General features: G+C 52.3%; 1 protein-coding gene across 19 annotated transcripts in view; it reads left to right on the forward strand.

Annotated features, from left to right (window-relative positions):
* The window catches only part of SEMA7A (semaphorin 7A (John Milton Hagen blood group)), a 34119-nt gene that overhangs the window by 1931 nt on the left and 10857 nt on the right, over nucleotides 1-21331 (forward strand). The window contains exons 2-7 of one of the 19 annotated variants that reach the window (XM_046898956.1): nucleotides 2285-4556; nucleotides 5440-6062; nucleotides 6549-6644; nucleotides 8238-8319; nucleotides 8427-8515; nucleotides 8792-8947. The exons of 1 other annotated variant lie outside the window; for it this stretch is intronic. Coding sequence is in view for 8 of the 18 variants with exons in the window: in XM_046898952.1 (XP_046754908.1) it covers nucleotides 2319-2345; nucleotides 6549-6644; nucleotides 8238-8319; nucleotides 8792-8947 (361 nt within the window). In the remaining 10 variants the exon portion in view is untranslated. 17 more of the 19 variants (XM_046898960.1, XM_046898954.1, XM_046898961.1 and 14 more) reach the window with 17 other exon arrangements.

Below are 21331 nucleotides of genomic sequence, written 5' to 3' on the forward strand. Positions count from 1 at the left end.
TTAAGTATTCTTTCTTCCCCATTATATGGGCTATTTCTGCTTCTCCCTGTGTTCCCGGAGAGCTGAGAATTGGCTGGTTGCTTTCCATGGAGAAAATTTCTTTTTCTTTCACAAATTAAGTTACTTGGCTTCGAGTACCGCATCAGACACGTTCTTTGAAGCAGCTATAGCAGGGAAGAACTTGGCACTGATGTTATCAACGCGATTGATGCGCGCTCTTCGCTTCCCTCATCTCGCCTGTCTTTGCCTAGAATAGACGTGTTCAGCAAGCAGGCAAATTTAGAGCTGTGGGGAAGGGGGGAGAGGCTCTGCCTGGTCCCTGCAGCGCTGCTGATGGAGGAGGAGGAAGGGAAACTTTGATGCAGGAGGCTCTTGGAGGAGACCAACTACACAGCAGCCAGGTGAGCGCTGCCTTCCCAGCTGCTCTAATTGCTGAGCACCTCCTGCCTCCCTGCTTTGAGATGAAAGCTGTGCTGTGTGCAGGGAAAGCTCAGCCTCTTGTCTGAACCTGTCCTGGCTCTTAATAGCCACTGGTGGAGCCTGTATCCAAAGGCAGGTATCAAAAAAGAGCTGGAATGCAGAATGCTGACATTCTTCTCTTAGAAAGCAGTTGAGTTCAGACACTAAATTGCCAGTGGTTGGAGCACAACAAGTTCTGTTTTTTAGGAGCAAATTGCAATGTGTGTCTCTCACCTGCCTAGTCCCTGGAGTCCTGCCTTAGTGTCACTGCTCTGGCACCTTTCCTCCTGTACCACCTCTCATCACCACATCTGTGCTTGGGTTAGAGGTGCATCCACTTTGCTGGAGCTCAGCACGTCTGCATCCTGCTTGTGTACCTAACCTCTGTCACGCGCTGTTCATCAGCCAAGCATCTGTGGCCTGAGCATCATCCCAGCTGTGCTGCACGAGCAGATGGAAGGTGTTTGCTGAAAACATTCAGCTGACCCATTAGGAAGGGTGGAGGTCAGGCCGTGGTTCCTGACGTAAGTGCTTTTCCTAGGGGCTTTCTGCTTCTGACTTCAAAGAAATGCCTGCTTCAGTTCCTTCTTTTCCTCTAATGGAACTGACAAGGGGAAGCGGTAACAGTGGGAGATCTCAGCAATAATACTAGCAGCTGTTTGGTACTCCCATGTTTTGGTAATCTTGTTATTTGTTCTGGTGCTTGACCATCAGTACTGGAGTGTCATACACACGTGCAGGGGCTGGGATCTGAGCTCTTCACCATATGTGCCCTTCTTTGGCCTGCTTTGGCCACTGTGATGGCTTTTCCACCACCTGCCTCGTTTCTCTTTGACTAAGACAGCCCTGAGCTGACTGTCCTTGTGGGGATCCAAGGGCTGTTGTGGGAAGATAATTTTCTAGCAAGAAAGTGAAATAGAGACAGAACAGAATCCCCCAGATTTCTGCTATAGCCCAGCCATGTGATGCCCAACATCATCTTTGTCTGCTTTCACAATGATGCTGGATTCTTCCCACGTGTGAAATGAACACAGACAGAAATATCAACCCCACCCCAAGGAGCAGAAATGCACATTTAAGGTATTAAGTGTTTCTGTGTGGACATTATGCTTGGGCGTTTTGTTGGATCAGATCTTAAACCTACAAAGCTTGGAGCTCTTCAGCTTTTCTGGCTTAATACAACTAGTTCTGCATTCCACTCACCCTCCCACGTGCCTCTCCTATATTTCAGAAGACACCTTGCTTCCTTGCTCCCCAGTCCAAACAGGCTCTAAGTATCCACTGCTTGCAGGGCTATGCTGCTAAAGGAGCCCTGCTTGTCATGCATGCATGTGCTGAGCTGGGGGAACGTTGTCCTCCCTACACTTAGATGCAGTGTGGGGTATGTGCTTTCCCCCCACACCTACACTGACACACCAGGTGAGACTGTTGTTTGGGGCAGGTTTCTCCAATGCTGCTGTGCCCAGGGTGCTGCACCTCCTGCACAACTTTCGAGGGAGGGAATGACCTTGAGCACCTAGCGAAGAAACATTCGTGCTTAAACAGCAGCAGGAAGTGTATCTGGCAAATCCTTTGTGTACTGACTTTATTTGTACAGGGCTCGGTAGTTTCCTGCCTGTTTGCAGCTTTGTTCTCGGTGAACACTGAGGAGCCAGGAAATACATAATAGGTCATAACACATAATAGCTGTAGCTTTTCTTATGGAGTTAGCTTTGTGTTGGCTGGGTGTGCTCAGCAATGTCACGGAGGGGCAGGCAGGACGTGGTGGCTGCCATGAGCTTTGGGATTTCCTTGGCAGTAATGAAATCTTGGTCTCCTTTCTCAGGCAAAATTTCCAGCAAGGAAGGAAAGTTACAGTGATGCTGGGCCTTCTGGTCAGGAATCAGGTAAGAGTCAGGGCAGGTGCCAGGGCACAGCTGACCCATGTGCCTGTGAAGAGGTGAGAGTCAGTCCCTTTCTTTGCACGTTTCCTAATCATAGAATCACAGAGGTTGGAAAAGACCCACAGGATCACCCAGTCCAACCATCCACCCATCACCAATGGTTCTCACTAAGCCATGTCCCTCAACACAACGTCCAAACGATCCTTGAACAGCTCCAGGGTCGGTGACTCCACCACCTCTCTGGGCAGTTTATAACTGCTAATAGTTGTAGTCCCGCTTTGGAAGAATGCTTGGTTTGAATAAAAGTACAGTAGGCAGAATGGAGATTTCAAAGGGGAGAAGATAAACATTCCCTGACGCATCCTTTGATGCCAAGACAATGACTGAGCTACTGGATTTTTAATAATTATAAAATCCCTATTAGGATGAGCCAAGGCTTTCTGAGGGTTGTTTCTGAGCACGGTCTTCCTACCTGACTTTTGAGTGTTCCAGGCTGCCAGCAAATGGAATGCTTCTCCTGAAGTTGTTTTGGGACCTCTCTTTCCCTCCTACTTAAATAAATGCCTCGCTGATTTAAAAGCATGATCCACCGAGTTCTGCAGGGTGCATTAGCTCAGGTATTGAGTTTGAGGGAGAAGCTGGAGAGCGATAGGATTCCACTCCAGGGCTGGTAAGAGCATCAGATGGGCTCTGCAGGATCAGTGCCAGAATCCCACATCCTCATGCAGTGGCCCATATCAATAGAGCAGAGTGAGTGGATAAAGATGCACCCCAATAGATTTGCTAGTTGATCTGAGGGTCAGGGAGGTTCAGAGCCAGAAGTGGGGTGCAAATCGTTAACAGATCCCACCAGGCTTATTCCACTTTATTTTGTAAACCCAGAGGTTGCTGTGGCCACTGAAGTGGCAACAGGTGAGAGCTGGGCAGCCAGGAAGAAAATGGGCATTTAATCTCTAAAGCAGAAACTGTTGCTAGTGACAGCAGAGCTCTGTAATCTCTCAGCAGTTCCCAGCGTGTCACCTCGGCATCCCGCAGAGCTGCCTCCAAACTGTTTACCTCTGTGCTAATTGGGTTATTTGCATACAGCCCAGTTTCAGGGAAGGGAGGAGTGCAGGCCATCCTGCTCTGGTGTGTTCCTTGCTCAGGTGTAGCTCCCGGTGACGAAACCTTTCAGAACTGCTTCCCAAATAAGGGTAACAGTCAGGCATAACTCAGTCGCCCTGTGGATCCTGTCAGCTGCTGTCTGGCTGGGCAATTCACGTCCCTTTATTCTTCTTCCACCTCATTTTCTTGCTCTTCCCTCCCTTCCTCCCCGACTTCCGTGACTCAGTGCCGCTTACATCTTCCTGCGGTTGCTTTCCCGAATGAGCTGGGTGGAAGCTTGGTGGGGATGCAATAACCAGGATGCAGGTGATAGAATTCTCTACGAGATGGGGCAGATGGGAAGCAGGAAGACAGAGGCACTTTTCCCTTTTTTTGGCAGGTCGCTTTTGGCGAGTCAGGCAGGTCAAGCATGTGGTGGGATCCCGAGCTGCTCCCACTCTCCTGCTGGAAGGGATGGCAGATTTCCCATGTCTGGGGAGGCAGAGCCTTCGTGCCACCAGACAGGCTCTGAATTTAGAGCCGACGGCAGCACTGACACTTACCTTCTGCGTCACTTGGCCCGGGGCTGCCTAGCAGAGGCCAAGATAGGAAGGAGGATCAGGCAATAGAACATCTTAGAGATCTCTCCATTCCTGGCAAGGCAGAAATCAGTGCTTGGAAGTACTTGAACGTCAGAAGGTCAACTTCATATCTTTGAAGCTGCGTATTTTTCTGAGCAGCCTCCGCATACCGTGCATTCCCAGTCAACGCTGTTGGTGTTTTTCTAGCTGCAGTTGGAAGTGATTGCTTGAAGGCCGGGTGAATTTACATTGATCCCCCATGTATAAATGAAAAACGTAGGCTTAAATGTCAGCGCATATTATGGCAGGGGCTGGGAGAGCAGATTGCGGGGCAGGAACCTTAACTTGTGGGTGTTGTGGGTTTAACAGGGCTGATAAAGCTCTCTGGTAAGCCTGTGTATGGGGTGCTGAGTGACCCTTCCAAAGCAGAAGTGGGGATTGCTTGCCAGCTGCTGAAACACAGCCATTCCTGCAGGAGAGTGCATGGCACCACTGAGTACAATTCCAGGCAGAGCACAATGCTCAGGAACAGAAACACTAAGAGTTCCAGGTAAGCCAAACAGTGTGGCCATCAAGGCCCTTCTAAGACAGAGCTGAAGCATTGTGTGCCATTAATATTTCAATACGGTGCTTTTATGGCGGTGGAAGCAGAGCAACCTCAACAAAGGGACTTGTTTATTTTTGTTTGCGTTTCCTTCCAAATGGGAAGGGCTGTGCATTGTGTCAGAAGAGGTGACCCTCTCCTATATTTAGTGCTTGGTGTGACCTCGCCTTGAATATTATGTACCGTTCACAATGTAAAGAGGATGTTAAGGTCCTTGAAAGCATCCAGAGGAAGGCAATGGAGCTGGTAGAAGGATGTGGAGGCATGACCTAGGAGTAGGGCTTGAGGGTACCTAGATTGCCTGGTTGGGCTGAGAGGTGCGACCTCTTTGTTCTCTCCATCTTCCTAAGGGGGGGAAGTAAGTAGTTAGGCCACTGTGCGTGTGAGAGTGGCACAGAGCTGCACTGGGGGAGGTTCAGACTGGGTGTTAAGAGAGATTTCTTTACCACGTGGGCTATGAAACACTGGAACAGGCATCCTAGGGAGGTGGTAGATGCCCTGCACCTGTCAGTGTTCAGGAGGCATTTGGGTGATGCCCTTAATAATATGTTGTAACTTCTGGTTAGCCCAAAAGTTGGGCTGTTGGGATTTTATCTTTGAAGATGCCTTCCGACTGAATCACTCTTGAGGGTTTGATTAACTCTGCCGAAATCTATATCTGAGGGGTATGTACAGTCTTGGTTATCTGTGTTTGTGATGTGTATCTCGTCCTGTTTTCTTTCCTTCCCTGTCAGCGAGTTCTTACTGAGCTGCTTATCAACAGCACTGCTTGTTAATGTGGCTAGCATTCGGTTGTAGCACAGCTGCCTGACAAGCGTGTGCCTTTCAGATCGAGCTCTGCTCAGGGATGAGCAGGACCTCTGCAAGCTGCTGGGATCAGCAGAAACAGCATCACGAAGCATTTGGCATGAGGTGTTCTGCTTAGATGAGCCACTGGGATTTCCTCAGCAAGGAAACCTGCACTGCAGGGGACGCTGCTCTGCTGCGGGCTTCCCTTGGCAAGTAAAGGGAGTAGGTATATTAAAGATGTCCTTGGGCACACAATTGCTTCTCTGGCTGCTTTCGAAGCCCTGAGGATGACATTTGGCATGTGGGATCCCGTCTGAACTGAGGGCATGGGGTTTACCAACTGGTCAGCCCCCTGATCTGGGCCAGCTTAAAGAGCGGTTGGAGGTGGGCTTGCGTGAAAGCAGTGTGCCTGAGAGCCATTTCAGGGCTGCAGCTTTAGAAGGTTGCCCCATTGGTGACCACCACAATGCAACGAATGTGAGGTTGGGGGAGAGGACGTATTGAAATTGGAATGTGGCAACTTACTGTTAAGTGATTAATTGCTTCCTTTCAACCTCAGCTGGTCTGAGAACTGAAAGATCTGTAGGTGAGCACCACTCCCTGCTTCTGTCATCTCGAATTCCATGCTTATGAGTACCTTCTCCCAAAGGAATAAGGCAGAAGGTAAGAAAGAGAGCAACTCTGGCCTTCCAAGTCTTCACAGTGGTCGTTTACGTTGTGTCTCAGCATCATGGCACATCAGTCTGCTTTGCAGCAGGGTCTCTGTGCCAAAACACACAGGCTAGCAGTCCCTATCTCATTGAGGGAGGGGTTGTGGAAACACACGTGCACTGACAGTCCTGGTGAGCACCCTCAGCCCTTTGTGCCACGTTCAAAAAGGTCCTTTGTACTTTTCTGAAGCTGCCACGGCTGATAACTGCCAGAGATAGGGATGCAGCTGTTAGGTTTCTAGAAGAGGTGGCGCAGCAGAGAGAAGGTCTTACATACCCTTCACAAGGATAAGAGTGTTCAAGTGATGCTTACGCTGGTTTCTCACCATTGCGAGATTTTCTGTGGAAGATATGTCTGCATCCTAACCCACACCACCTACAGTCTGTTTGCGGGGTCACGCTGAAGACTATTACTGAGTTCTTGTGCATTGTGTTCCAGCATACCTCCTCTAATGGGCTGACGAGATGCCAACAAAAACGGAGAGGTTTCATAACAGATTGCTTGGATGCCTGTGGCCCAGACATCCTATCTGAGGTACTGAACAAAATTGATCCTCTTGAGGAAAATCAGCTTTCTGGTTTTCCCAGGGTTCTTCAGGGAAGCTCCCTTCTGATCTATTTAGGATCTGAGTGCTGTGATCTGGCAGGATAGGAGGGAGCTGATGGGAAGGACTGTGTACCTGGAATCTGATCTCTTGTTTATGCATTCTGGAGGCAGCGTGTGGCTGAGCTGGTTTAGAGAAGGCCCCACATAAACAAACGTGCAGAGATGCTTGTCTGCTTTGGAACGTGTGCACGCATGCTTAACATAGAGCAGTTGTGGCTGTATTCAGGGCACAGCTTCATGCTCAGCGCTCCTTGCAAGCTGATGCAGGGCTGGAACAACCTTAACGTCAGCTTTGCAATCCTTCTTGCACATCTCCAAGCTTGGCTGCTCCTTGTTGGACCTTAAGCAGGCAGCATGCTTGTGTTCCACCACTTTTCTCATTTGCTGTGGGCTCCTTTGGTGAGCTGAACTGCAGAGGCCTCTCAGCAGCTCTTTATTTAATGGTGTGTGATCTCCTGGAGCTCAGGTGCATGGCAGTGCTGGCTGCTGGCACTGCCAGCTGTGTATATGGGACTGGTGGAGTTTACCCCCAGGACCCTTTTCTTTGGGATTTATCAGCCTTCTCCCATCTCCAGCCTGGAAGCCCTGGTAGGAAAGGCACGGTACAGGGATGCTTGGGAAAGTGATGCTCTGCAAACTGTCCGCTGAGCCTCCTGCATAGCATGGGTGCTGTAGCATCGGTCTGAATCCAGAACCACAGCATGGTCATGTTCACAGGGCAGCCCAGCCAGCAGGCTGGGAAATGGAGTGCTACCCCAAACGGAATGCTTCCAGGCTGCTGGGGGAGTTTGAAGCTGAATGTTACATACCAAAGCATGGTCTTTAGCTGTAGGTTGGGGGAAAAAAAAAAAAGATAAGCTAACAGTGCAGAAGAAGCTGTGTTAGGAGCTGGGAAGATGAGAAAACGAAAGGAATTACAGTTTTAATAAGGCAGAAGCTCTCCCAGTTGATCTCTGATCAGAACCACTGGGTAACTCTGTTAAGAGTGGGAGCTAAACACCAGTCTCCCAGCCCACCAACTGTGTGGGATTGTAAAAGACAAAGCAGATAATAACGTATGCAACCTTAATAGGGTAGCCTAAATTTGGGGCAGGTGCACAATGCTGCATCTCTGCTTATTAAGGAGTTAATGTGGGTAGCATGGCTTTGGTTGCTGGCTGATGAATGATGCCCTGATGTTTCTTTTTCACTCCTGGCTGTGAAAGGGCTTTAATGGGCTACACACTCTTCTCTGGCCTATGCTGTCAGAAGGCAAATGATTACAGGGTTACTGAGGTCACTGGGGCAGGTAGAGAAATAATCACCTCACAGTGGCTGCATTGAGGTGAGCAGTGATGCAAGAAGAGCAGGAATCCCCATGTCCAAAACAGAGAAGCTAGAGATGATCTGTATGGCACCCAGTCATTACCCAAGCACGTATTTGGTGAAAGAGAGAGATGAAACCCCACGTCTGGGCTCGGTGGGAAATTCCTGCAGGTCCTTAATGTTCACAAGCTCATTAATTTGTTTTGCTTCCTCCAGGATGCCCCCTTGCAGTGCTGCTGTTCATCTTCCTGGGGCTTCAGTGCTGACTTTGAAGAGCGCAGCTGCCTCTCTCGTCCTTGTGAGTTCCCCTGTGGGGCTCTCCTATTCTGCTCACGTCTGACCTCCCTTTTATTGCATGTGATTCCCTGCTCTTCTCATTAACAAACCTCACTGTGCTTCACAAAGGCTCCAGCCCTTCCTGGCCTCCCCGGATGGAGAGCCAGAGCTGTGTTGAAGCAAAGTGACTTTGTGAGCATCGTGCCCCAGCCCTGCAGGTGGGTGTGCTCAGCATCCCTGTCTCCCGTGGGGTGTGGATGTCTCATGGAGGGGAAACGGGCGCGCCATAGCTCTGAGTGGATGTTATAAGCTCTGATTGCATTCGGACCCATACAACTGCAAATGGTAGTCGGACTGGTCTGGTGAGTGACGTTAAGGCAAGCAACCTTAAGCAGTCATACCTGTGTCAGGAAGAGTGCCAGACTTGCAGTGACAAATTTGAGGGTAACTTTGTACATGATTAGGAGTGGCCCTTTGCTGTGTTCTCCCTGCAGGTCCAGCGCAGGGCGTTTGCTGCAGCCTTGCTGCCTCCTCCCGATGGCAGAGCTCTGCAGTGAGCTGCTCACGCTGTGCTTGGCACAGTGCGGCTTCAGACGTGCTGCTGAGGAGTCTTTGCCCCCCTCGGTGTGCTCGTGTTGTTGTACAAGCAGGTGCGTTTTCATTCTGATTTACATCAGGCTCAGCGTTCCTCCTTCATCCTTCAGTAGGTTCGTCGCAAGCCTTGGGCCAGCTGCAGCGTTTTGTAGGCGTCTGATGGCTTCATTCATCTCCATACCTTTTTCCTCCATCCCAACTTGTGCAAATGAAAGGAGAGAAGTCCGAAAGTAGTGGGTGTGCCAGTTGGAGGAGACCCCGCCTTCAGCTCTCATTGGCTCTGTGTAAAAGACAAGCAATGCGGCTGCCAGCCGCACTGGCTTGAGGTTCTGGGCTCGCTGCAGCACTGGCAATGGGCAGCAGGTCCCTGCTCACCCTCCTGGTGGCCCTGAGTGCCTGCCAGCTGGGTGTGCGGGCAGCAGGGCGCTCCAAGGTGAACCCCAGGGTGGTCGTCACTCCCCGAGGTGAGTACGAGCTGCTCCCTGCGCTGCTGCCTTACCCCTCTTTTATTTCTTCTGTCTCTTCGGGGAGACTTTGTGGCTCTCATTAAACCAAGCCCCGTGATCTCCAGAAGGGCTCCTGGTGACCTTGATAGCTCTCATTGAATTCTTAGAGCCTTCTTCCTGCCGAATTCTTTCTGCATTCTGTGAGCGGCTTCCCCCGATCTGGCTGTATTAACAGAACCCATAACGCTGCGTCCTGAGACTGAGACAGACACAGCGTGCTGTAACTCATGGGGTGAAATGCAGGAGAGCATTTGCATGAGGGGGTTAATTTGCTAACGAACCCGATGCACTCAGCTGCACATGGGTTCTCTGCCTAAATATTTATATGGCATAACTGTTCTCCGAGGGAAAGGCATGCTGCTGCAATGGCACGGGGCTTAGCAGATAGAATCTGAGCAGAAACTGAACAAAGGGCTGTTCTCAAGGAGGAGGCTGGCATGGAGAGCACAGCCTGACATTGGTGGGTTGGAAAGAGCGGAGTAACGCTTGCTGGTTCTATCATGTGCCTTCCCAAGCTTTTCGAGGCATCCCCTCCGGGGCTGCTTGAACAAAAGACCCCAGTGGTTATGGTGTTTGTGTAACCCCGGAGCTCCGCCGAGCTGCGGATCCTGAGCTGCTCTGCAGTACAACAGCTCCTCTGTGCCGACAACTTCAGAGGACGTGAATTTCCCTGCTTTATTCCACACCATCTGTTGTTCTTTGGGCCCGGCGCTGCTTGGAGATGAGGGACAGCAGCAGAGGGAAGGGTGATGGCTGTGTGACCGGAGTAGCATGCTGCCAAGCCAAGGGGCTGGCAGGGAAGGAATGGCTGAGGGTTGCTGTTATAGAATTAATGATGCGTTACTAACTTTATCCCCTGGCAAATGAAACAGCTCAGATATTAACGCAACAGTGGGAAGGAGGGTGTAGGACGGGGTCACGCTTTTCAGGGTAGAAACTTCCCCTTTCCTATTTAAAGGAAGGGAGAAAGTTGTGCTGCTGGTGCGTGGTGTGATAGCAGTGCATGTCCTGGAATAGACCTGGAATAGAGCAGGAGGAGCAGGCTTGAGCTGTTGCATTTCCACCCGTTCCTCTGTGCACACATGCAGTACAGTCATTTGGCCTTTCAGTGCATCTGTGTCAGATGGTGGCTTTTCTTAACATTAAACAGCGAGGATCTGTCACCGAGAAGCACCAAAGCCAATTAGTGCTAGGATGCTTCTCTGAGAAGGGGGATCAGCTTGTGCTCATCTCTTTCCCGATCTGATTTGAATTCTTGAGGTAGAGCCATAATTTCAGCGAGGGAGTCGTGCAGGAAGGCTCATCACAGGGCTGTCCTGTGTCCCGCTGCACAGATTGCATTGCCCAGCGTGACCCTTGCCCTTTGGGAAGTGGATCTGCTTGGGCTGAGGCTGAGATGTGGGCAAAGGGGTGAATAGAGGGGGGGTATAGCAGCCAGCACTGAGCCTTCTTCGACTTCCCCAGTGCTCCAGTGGCTGGATGTGGCTCTGGGCTGCCTGGTCTGGTGATTGGTGACCCTGCACATAGCAGGGGGGTTGAAACGAGGTGCTCATTGTGGTCCTTTTCAACCCAGGCCGTTCTATGATTGCAGCAAAAGGCAAACACAGCTTCTGCAGCATGAGCAACCTGCAGGTCAGGACACTAAGCAGTGCCCTGTGCTGGTAGAGGTGATGCCCTTGCTGGGTTTAGTTTCCAGCTCTGGATGGAGAGGAGTGGAGCGACGGTCAGGCTCGTGGTGCAGCATACAGCCTCAGCCCTGGGCTGTGCAGGAGCTGCCGGCTTTTCACCTCATTAAATTTCTTCCACGCTGCAGCCCATCGCTGGCACCATGTGTGACAGCTTCAAAGACACCTAGAGATCTTACAGCACTGCAGGAGAATGGAGAAATTCCCTCCGGGAGGGAAGGGTAAGCATGCAGCATCCCTCCTCAGGCTACAGGCTGGAGGAGAGGAGAGAGATAGTGGCAGCAGCTTCTCCCACTGCCACCCTTTCATCTCTCAACCCCTGCATTGCTGCCCTCGTTGACACCTCCACCCAATGCAGGGAGAGCCCTGGCCTCGCTGCAAGGCAGCAGAACTGCTTTGCTGTTATTCCCCCCACGGCCCTCGGATGTCCGATTGCCTTGCTGAGAGATAGGTGAGGTGACATTGTGCGCTATCAGCAGAAAAAAAGGCTGCTGGCTTCAGTGGCACAATCCAGAGCTCTGATGTGGAGACAAAGAAACAGCCTCGGTGTCGGGAGCTGCCTGGCTTTAAGTGATTTTGCAGTCCTAGGGGCTTGGACTTGCAGCACTGAGCTGTGGCTGGAACAAAGTGTTCTGCAGGTCTGCTTTTTTTTCCTCTCTCTGAGCACAATGTGTCTAAACCCAGCCCCGAGGCCTCAAACAGGGCAGCTGCTCTGCCTTTATTGTGCCTCCCGGATTCCATAATTCAGTGCAGGATGGGGTGAGGGTGGGCACGTTGTCCCCAAACTGCAGCACGTAGCACCAGAGGCAGCAGGAGGGATCCCAGGAGCTCCCCTTGCACAGCTGGCTGCCTCTCGTGTGGTGCTGGGTAAGCAGTTATTTGGAAGCACGTCTGACTCTGCAGGCTTTCTTCCCCTTAAAGAAAGGGCAGAGCAAAGGGCTGAGCTCAGCTCTCAACCTCTGGTCACGTCCAAAGTGCTTAAGATCCTTTTTAGTGAGGAGGATCTTGCACCTTCTCCTTCCTGCATCAGATGAGCCAGGTTCTCTCTTGGTTATTACTCTCCTTGCTGTCCTGATGGGGACTATGGTAGAGGATGGGGACTATGGTAGAGGATGGGGACTATGGTAGAGGATGAATTCCCAATTGGTTGTAGCTTGTAGGAGGAAGCCTGGGCTGGTGTGGAGACAGGCATATCAACCTTGTACGCTGTGTTCTCCTTTATCTCTCCTTTGATTTGTTCTTCCTGTTCTCCTACCCAAACGCTATCCAGCTGGGCTCTGCTTTGTAACGGTGCCTTCCGTTCCCACACTGAGCTTTGCTTGTCGGCATGGATCCCACATTGACTGGCGTGATCCCTCTGCACAGAGGCAGACTGCTGTGACCCGGGGCTGGGCAGAGCTGTCGGGGTGACAGACCCTGTGTGGAGCAGGAGGGTGGCATCCCATGTTGGCTGTCTCATGACCGGAAAGTCACTGAGCATTGGGAGACAGCGAGGAGCCTGAGGGCAGGCTTGGATGGCTCTTATCACCATGGCTTCTATGGTGCAGAGATCATTTTTAACCGCTGGCACTCGTAAGGCTCTCTTGTCCCAGCTTATCCATGTGTGTTTGGACCTGAGACGAACTCACAGCCCTTTTCTGGCTCACCTTGGGTTAGGACAGATCCTGACAGTTCAATTATTCCCCTATGATTGACGGATGGGGGCTAATGGGGGATGAGAGCTGGAGGGACCACTTCTGAGTCAGCGTGCATCTCACAGGAGATGAGTGTGTTTTGCAGGCAAAGAGAAAGATTATACACTTGACCCCTGGCTGTCCTAAATGTGTAAACTGGCTCCGGGGGAGGGGGGGTGGATGAGCAGAAATAGTGATGCCTGAAAAATTCCCACACTGCCTTTGGGAACCCCCAGGCTTTGCTGAGCTCAGCTGCCTCTGCGTGGCCGTGAGAAATGGTGTGGTGGTGGGGATGCGCAGTGAGAGGTGAGAGGTGCCTGTGCCTCTCCATCAGTGACCGTGGCACTGATTTCATGGGTGCCACAGCCCCAAAGGTGTGAATGAAGCATCTCATAGGGCGGTTCTGCGTGCAGCTCTTGGAGCATCAGCATTCCCATGGGAAAGCTGCTTGCTTTCCCAGCACTGCTGTTTTCTTCTGCAGACGGTTCGGTTTTGCAGGATGAGTGCTGCTGGTATCATAAAACGTTGGTTGAAAATATTTCTTGCTTTGCACAGATTGGGAAAGAAGAAACAAACCAAACAAACCAAGCGAGTGAATCACAGCCACCTCCTGTTACAAGAGCTTGACACACACATAGCAGGCATGGATGAACTAATGGAAGTTGTGGCTGCTTTAGTGCAGCGCTCGGAGCTGGGAAAGGGGCAGAGGCAGAGCTGTGACAGCTCTGTGTCAGTTCTCAGGCAGATTCAGGGCTAGAATTCAGGCAAATTGGGCTGGGAGGACTTCTTGTTGGTGATGTAGTCCTGCCCGGTGTCTTGAGGTAGGATGAATTCAATCTAAACCTGCATACGTGATGCTTTTTAAAGCAGCTTGTATCCAGAAAAAGACCTGGGAAGGAGGAAAATAGCTCATTGTGTGGCCAGCTCTCTCCAGTGGAGCTGCGTTCTATGGCACGAAGCTATTCCTGGTCGCCCTAGAAATAGGACTTTGTCCTCCTGTTCAGTGCCTCAAATTTTGCCTTTCCCTCCCAGCTCCACCCAGCATAGTAGGCTGTGTCTGTGTCCGGTGTGTGATGGGGCAGAAGTGCTGGTATACTGCTGAGCATCCCCTGCCGTTGCTGAGTTTCAGAGCAGCTGAAATCTGCAGCAGGAGGCTTCACAGAGCCCTTAACGTATTTAATATCTAGTGCTATAGATAGCAGGCTGGAGGTGGCTCTAGGCAGCCTGGGCTGGTGGTTGGCGACCCTACATATAACGGGGGGGGTTGAAACTAAATGATCATTGCAGTTCTTTTTAACTCAGGCCACTGTATGATTCCATGATGTTACTTGGTCCCCAATCTGAGCTCTGTCACCTTGCAGCTTCCTGTAGCTCTGACTCCACGTAGTCTGGGTTTAATTCTTACTTACCTTATTGACATCGTGTGTACTGGGAGGGAGAGAGGAGCAGGTGCTTAGGGAGCTGGGGGAGTTTCCTGGGTCAATGCGTGGATACTTCCAAACACAAGTAACCTATGGGCTGAGGATGGAAGTGAGAGGAGTGGATATTGGGTGCTTTGATGATGGAGATGAGCAGAATGGTGCTGCTCTGTCAGTCTGCATGGCTGAGACCCAGCTGACCTTCACTGCAGGGGTGGGAATCTACAGCAGCAGGTGCGGGGGACACCAAGAGCATGGCAGGGCTGGGTCACTTTGCTGTGTGCTCTTTCTCATCTGCTTTGTGCAGGGAGCTGAGGCTTCGTCTTTGCTCCGGAGCCGTACATGTGCCACCTCCTCGCCTAAGGCAGGAGCTTGGGGTGGCAGAACAAAGCTCTGCAACCCAAAGGGGATGCTCCGTTGCTGCGGACTGCAGTGCTGTTACCATCAGCAGGGAGATGGCTGCCAATTAATGTAAGAGGTAAAGTGGCTGTTTGCTGGTGCACGCACACAGAGGTGCTCGTGATGATCTTTATCCTGGAAGGGTTTTGTGATAACCAACCTCTGGAAGCTGATTTCCCTACAGGGAGGGGCAGCCAGGCTCTTTACGTACAGCTCTCCTGCTAAAAGCATCCTTTTGTTCTGGCTATTCCGGTGACCGTATAATGAAATTCCATAATCACAGGGTGAAGTTCCCCAGCTTCCAGCAGGAAGGCAGCACAGTTTGGGACTGTTATTACAGAGAACAGCTTTGGGGAGGTAACAAAACCTGGCTCTAAATTTAGCACCCGCAATCCATGGGGTGCAGCCAATTCAGGGCTGTCGGGAGCAAAGCATCCCTGCTTGATGTCTGCCCTCTCCTCTTGCAGCTGCCTCCTGGGGCACCGAGGGGGTATCAGATTGGCTCGGAGGTACAGGCTGCAGGATTTGGGGAGGGGGGACCTGCAGAAGGGGCTGGGGCCATGGTGATAACTCATTGGCACGCCTCCTTCCCGCTGCCTCAGCGTACAGCGCTGCAGTGCCTGCCACGCACTCATTTTGTGCTTAATTAAGAGAAACCTGCCTCGCCTGGCTCAAGGCTTCCGAGGGCTGCGTGTTGCTGGCAGGATCCTGGCAGAGGGCAGAGGCTTTGAATGTGAGGCTCGTTCCTTCTGGCTGCAGGTTAGGGGGTCTCTCTCTCTTTGTTGCTTGCGGCGTGGGCGGTTGGCCCGTTGCCTGCTCCGGTTTGGCAGCCCCCAGGGATGGAAGGGAGGCTGTGTGGCGTACAGAAAGGCTTTGGAGCAGGTGTGTCCCTGCCAGGCAGCTGCGTTACCAAGTGAAAAGCGTTTTCTCTTTCTGCCCTCGCTCACCTCTGTGCTCAATAGTGCTGCCGAGATGCTTACCAGCAATAGTGGGAATTGGATGTCTTTAGTGCACCAGCCCATCACACTGGGTTACGTGGTGCTGGAGCCTTTCCCCTGGTTAGCACAGCCCTTCGGGGCAGTTACATGGGCTGAGAGCTTCTGCAGGAACAAAGCACATTGTTTCCCCTGTGTTCTCTCTCCTCGGAGCGATGCGTTTTGCTCTTGATGGCATCAGTACCTCGAGGGCGGGCACCCAAGCATGCCATGATTTCAGGGTCCTGAGGAGCCTGCCAAAGAAAAGGCGAGCAGCGGGGTGTGGTGGCAGCTGGGCATACTCATAGGATCATATCATCACAGAATAGCTTCGGTTGGACAGCACCTCCATGATCCATTTGGTTCCAGCTCTCCTGCCATGGGTGCCTGCCCCCAGCTCAGGCTGCCCACAGCCCATCTATGACCTCGGGCACCTCCAGGATGGGGCACCCACGGCTCTGGGCAGCAGTGCCAGCGCCTCACCGCCCTCATGGTAAAGAATTTCTTCCTCACATCTGCCCTCTCTTAGTTTATAGCCATTCCCCCTCGTCCTGTGGCGGCTGCTCCTGTTACAGGTCAGTCTCCTGCTGCAGAAGGGAGGGAGGTGTTAAGGTATAAGAATAGGGCTTGCTGCTGCTTGGGGGCTGTTGGGAGTGGTTGGGGGAGGCTGTGAGCAGAGCTGAGTGCTGCTCATCTCCAAACCGCCTTGTGGGAGAGGCAGGATGAGAAACACCAAAGAGATGAAATCCACCACTAACACACTGAAAATAAGAAAGAGGAGTGAAACACACGGCGGGTGGATTTGAGTAAACGTGGGCTTCCCAGCTGCATATCTCCCTCTGCACTTTCACACCTCTCTTGTGGGTGCAACGGCTTCTTGCTATCGCACCCTGACCCCTTTGCACGCCCCCCTTGTTACTTTCCAACACGTGGCAATGCGCCCCTGCTGCTGGGCTCGGGGCTTTGCTCTGCAAAGTGTGATGGCCACAGATGGAACACTAAGAAGCAGAGCAGCACTCTGTGAGCCCTCGTTCTCCCTTGTGCTGCTTTCTGGAACCAAACCATAACATTTCCTACGGGATGAAAGGCGTGGAAGGATACTATCAGGGCTTTTACACCCCCAGGGTGATAAGAAAGCACTTTGCCTCCACTGGGAGACCATTTTTATTACGCTTTCCTTTCCAGGCACTCCAGGCACAAGCCTGTTTTTGAGCTGGCTACAGCAAAGGCAATGCCTTGTGGCTGTAGCCTTGCTGGCCCATACCTGGCCAGAGCCCTTCCCCATCCCTGAAAGGCACGAGGTATGCAGCAGATGACCGGTGCCCTCAATGGGATTGGTCTGACCTGTTTTTCTGGCCCCTGCCCTTTCCATACTGCTCTCAGGCTGCAGCTGTCAATACTTTAAATGGTTGTGTGGTGTGCTGGGAGGAGGAGGGGCAGGGGAAAGGAGAGTGGGGCTGCGTGGTCCCTGAAAGAGAGTACAGAGGGATTTAAAGAGCAGGAAACACATGTGGCCGTGTCTGGTCCTGCTTCAGCAGAATTTAGCCCATTTAGCTGCATTTTTAGCCCATCAGCTGCCTGGTTTCCGCTGCTGCTTCCCTGTAGCTGTGGAAGTATTTTGGGGGACGTGGTGGGGAGTGCATGCCATCCTGAAAATGTATCTGGGGAAGGGAAGGCAGCAGCTCAACCCCCTTTTGCAATGCCTACGGAGGCATCTGTGCATCTGTGGGCCTGCATCTTTCTGCTTTGCTTTCTTTGGGAGATGGCTGATGTTGGAGCATGGGTTGAGCTGAAGTGCTGCAGGGCTGAACTGTGCACAGAGCAACATTCCCAGGGACCCTTCAGCCTTGCCCAGAGCTGAGAAGTGGCTGCACTTCTCAGCTTTTGGGGAGCAGGGCATGGCAGATGTGAAGGGGGTGCTTCTCCACATTGCGTTGCCTTTTGGCCTCTCTCACAGTCCCCCCCAGATGAAAGCAAAACTGGAAACCTTGAGCCTCACAGTTCTCTAATTATACCATGGCAGGTCAGAATGAAACCTCGTTTGTCCATCCTGGGTCATCTCGAGAGAAGTCAGTTCTATAAACTCAGGGTTTTTGGTAGAAAAACCCCAGGAAGCTGATCCTAAAGGGAGGGCTGCCTATCCAGCCCCTCCATTTGTGACAACAGAAGCTGATGTCTTTGTGTCACATCATGTGCAAAGTCACAGGGGGAGGAAAACCTTATCACTTAGTGGATACTGCTGCTGTCCGTAGGCATACTGACTCTTTCCATAGGTGTATCAACTCCTTCCATATGCATACTAACTCCTTCCAAACATCTCAACTTGGGAATTTATAGAGAGTCTAAAAATACAGCTTGGCTTCTTGCAGCAGCATCAGGGAGGCAGAATGGGGATCCAGGCTGGGTTTGGTCAGTTCCTTCTCTCTGGAACAGAGGAGGAATGGAGCTTGGACTTGATCACATTCCCTGCCTTTAAAGGAAAGCCATTGGTTCACTTGTGCTGCTTGACATGCATCCTGTGTGCAGCAATGGGGTTGATGTCAGCGAGCGGAGCTGGCTGCAGTACTTCCCGAAGCAAGGTGTGAGCAGCGCCTGAGCTATGTCTGGGGGTTGCTCAGCCCTGATTCACTGTCATGCTGTGAAACAAGTTTAGGCACTGGGGCTCCCTGTGCTGCCACCTGTGAGTCACATATTGCTCTTCTTTGTGTGCCAGAGCCAAACCCAGTCTGTCCAATAAAGACTGTGACGTGCCATGAGGTCACAGTGTGCTCATTCAGATCCAGAAGGAGCAGACAACACCTGGCAGCGGGGTGAAGCGAGGTGTGGTTGGAAAAGGAAGGAAGTGGAGTAGGATCTGGTAAGCATGTGTCATTCCAGCTGCAGTGAGCCCGGTGTCAGACCTACAGGCATGGTGCTTTTCCTCCCGGCTGCATCAGCGCCGTTCCCAAAAGGCAGCAGATCCCTATTGCTTTCTCTTTCCATTTGGTTCCAGCTTTGGTTTGGTTCTCTATTTGAAAACGCCGTCATCAAAGCAGATCTGAAGAATCCCTTCCATTTAAGGACAACTCCAGAGCTCGAGAAGAGTCTGGGCAGCGCTTTCGGACACGTGGTCTGATTTTTAGGTAGTCCTTTGTGGAGCCAGGGGTTGGGCTCTGTGATCCTTACGGCTCCTTTCCAACTCAGGGTGTTCTGTGATTCCACTAACACAGCCCTCAGAGCACCAATGAGCCTTGGCCCTCAAAGCCTTGCATGCTACCCATGCTCAGAGCCTTGCAAGCCAGCACCCCAGCATTTGTGCTCTATGGTAGTGGTGAGTCTGATGGCCTTCCTGCACCACACAGCAGTGCGGTGGGGTGCAGCATAGCTGAGTCAGCCCCCAAGCTGGGAATAAAGCGACCGTGATGCAATTGCTTATAATGAGCCCACGCACCCACACTGCTTCCCTAGCTGGAAAGCTGCGAGCATCTGCTTGGAGATAGATGAGGACTGCAGGCTTGCTGCTTCCCATGCCCACAACCACGGCTTGAGCTCCTGGCTCCTGCATCCGTACGTCCTTTGGCTCTACCTCAAAGCACAGCATGCCCACGCTTTGCAGAGGGAGCTCGGCCTGCTTCACCCTGGTCAGCTTGAAGCAGGATTCGTTTCGGATGGGTCTCATCTGGAGCATCTCCCTGGCCCTTTCCCACCTCCTCCTCCTCCATTACCTCACCCTTCATGCATCCCTGTGAGATGCACTGGGCTCGCTCCCTCTCCCTCATTTCTTATTACTATTATTCTTCAATCTGCCTCGGCATTCCTCTTCTTGCCGGCGAAGCACAAAGCTGCTCTTTCTCCTATTCATTCCTCCGGCCTCGGGTTAGCATTTCAATTGACAATCCTGCCATTGATTTGTGTACTGACGGTTGGCTTTACATTAAATGCCAGGCAGGGAGATTGAACAGATTTAGCAGAGCTCTGGAAACTCGCCGGCTGGTTTTTCAAGCTCTTGGGCTCACTTTGCCTTGTCCCCTTCGGTGGGGACGTGCTGTGGGCACCACACTTTGCCCTTAGCCTTTGGATGCCCTCAATCTCCTCGCCCTCGCTCTCAGAGCCGCGTATACCCCAAACCATGCATGGGACAGCAGGGCTGCTCCCCCCCCCCCCCCCCATCCCTCACCATGAATCTGCTGGTTGCAAAGGAGATCAAACCCCAGAAGCACAGCGTGGGCTGAATTCACCCCAACACCTGCTCATAGAAACTCCTTTCCAAAGCTCCCTTTTCCAGCTCAAATCAGTGCTCAAAGCATCCGGGCCGTGGCTCAGAGAGCTGTTTATTCCCAGCTCGGTGATTCAGTGCATCCCCTGGGGAGCAGTAGGATAAATAACGTGTTGGCGCCGACCAAATTATTGTTTTGGGCTCCTTTGTTTCCGGCTGTTTGAGGAGAAGCGTGGTCCTTGCTAGGAAGCAGGTTGGCACAGTGCTTGGGGCTGACCAGAGCTTATGAAAGAGAAGCTGTTGTGGGAGAGGGAAAAAAAAAACCCTCAAAGCGAAACCAAAGGTATCGTGATGGTGGATGTGCAGAGGCGTATGTGTGCAGAAGGGCAGAGCGGGGGCGATTGGGGAACAGCAAGCTTTCTCGGGGCTTAGCAGCAGTTCAAAAGTATGCTCAAGTGCAAACAGAGCAGCCTGCAGCCTGCTGGGGATGGGCGTAGCTGGGTGTGGAAGCCTCCCTGCTTGTGGGGTCCCAAGTGCTGAAGCCCCTCTGCCACCACCCCACGTGTCAAAGAGGTGGGCTGGAGGGTGGTGTAGGCTTCCTTGCTGTGTGCCTCCCGGTGACCTCTGCAGGGCCGTCCCAACCTACCCTACGACTGTGAGCTGACCCCGTTCCTCACCCCATGGAGGTTTGTGAGCAGCGTATGGGATCAGAGTGAGAAGCCTCAAATATTTGCCTCTGCAGAATCTTGGCAGGAACCCCTGCACTGTGTCCTCCGGGCAGAGAAAGCACTGGGCTTCTTGGAGATTGTCCTCTGCCTGTCCTGCCAAGTGGCCCTATAAATAGAGGGACACGTGCCACTGATTAATTGCGTCTGTGCAGGCTGCCAGCTCCTAAGGCAGACACAGCCTTTGTCTGCATGCTGGGAGCAGCAGCTCTTGGTAGGAGAGGTCCTCCTCTTCGGAGAGGAGGAAAGAGAGAGCTGGAAAGGGAGCATCCCATCGCCCTGCGTGGAGGTCAGTCCTCATCTGATGTTCTCCCCCGAGTTCACCTTCCTTTTGCATGGCTGCTGCAGAGCACAGTGTGGGGTGAGGGATGGATTCCAGCAGCGTGGGCTGTAGTACAGCTGCTCTGAGCTGTGGCTGCAGCATCCTGGGCTGGGATGCTCTGCTCTCCACCCTGCACCTCTGCAGCCTCCCACACCTGAGCTGGCAGCGCAGAGGGAAGAAGGGCGTGAACTGGAAAGGCATAAAGGTGAAAGAGGAAGGAAAGAAGGGAAGGGCAAGCAGTCCTTCCTCTCAGCTTCCTCAGGAAGCTTCCCATTTGCTGTAACCGGTTGTGACACCAGCGCCCAGGTCTTGCAGCTTGCTTCTTGGTTGCCCTGGGGACACGCAGCCCCGTGCATTGCAGCTTTACATTCTTCCTTCCCCCCCTGCAATCTAGGCTTTGGCCTGGGGGCTGCCTTTCCCAGGCTGCCAGCTTCTGGTGGTGGCTCTGAACCCCGTCCATCCCACCTCCTGTCCTTGGGGCCAGGACAAGAGCACAGCTCCGAGCCTGGGAGTTGCCTTCCCTGCATGGCTGGCACCATCCCA

The sequence above is a fragment of the Gallus gallus genome, chromosome 10 (assembly GCF_016699485.2).
Source record: "Gallus gallus isolate bGalGal1 chromosome 10, bGalGal1.mat.broiler.GRCg7b, whole genome shotgun sequence".
Classification (NCBI taxonomy): Eukaryota; Metazoa; Chordata; class Aves; order Galliformes; family Phasianidae; genus Gallus; species Gallus gallus.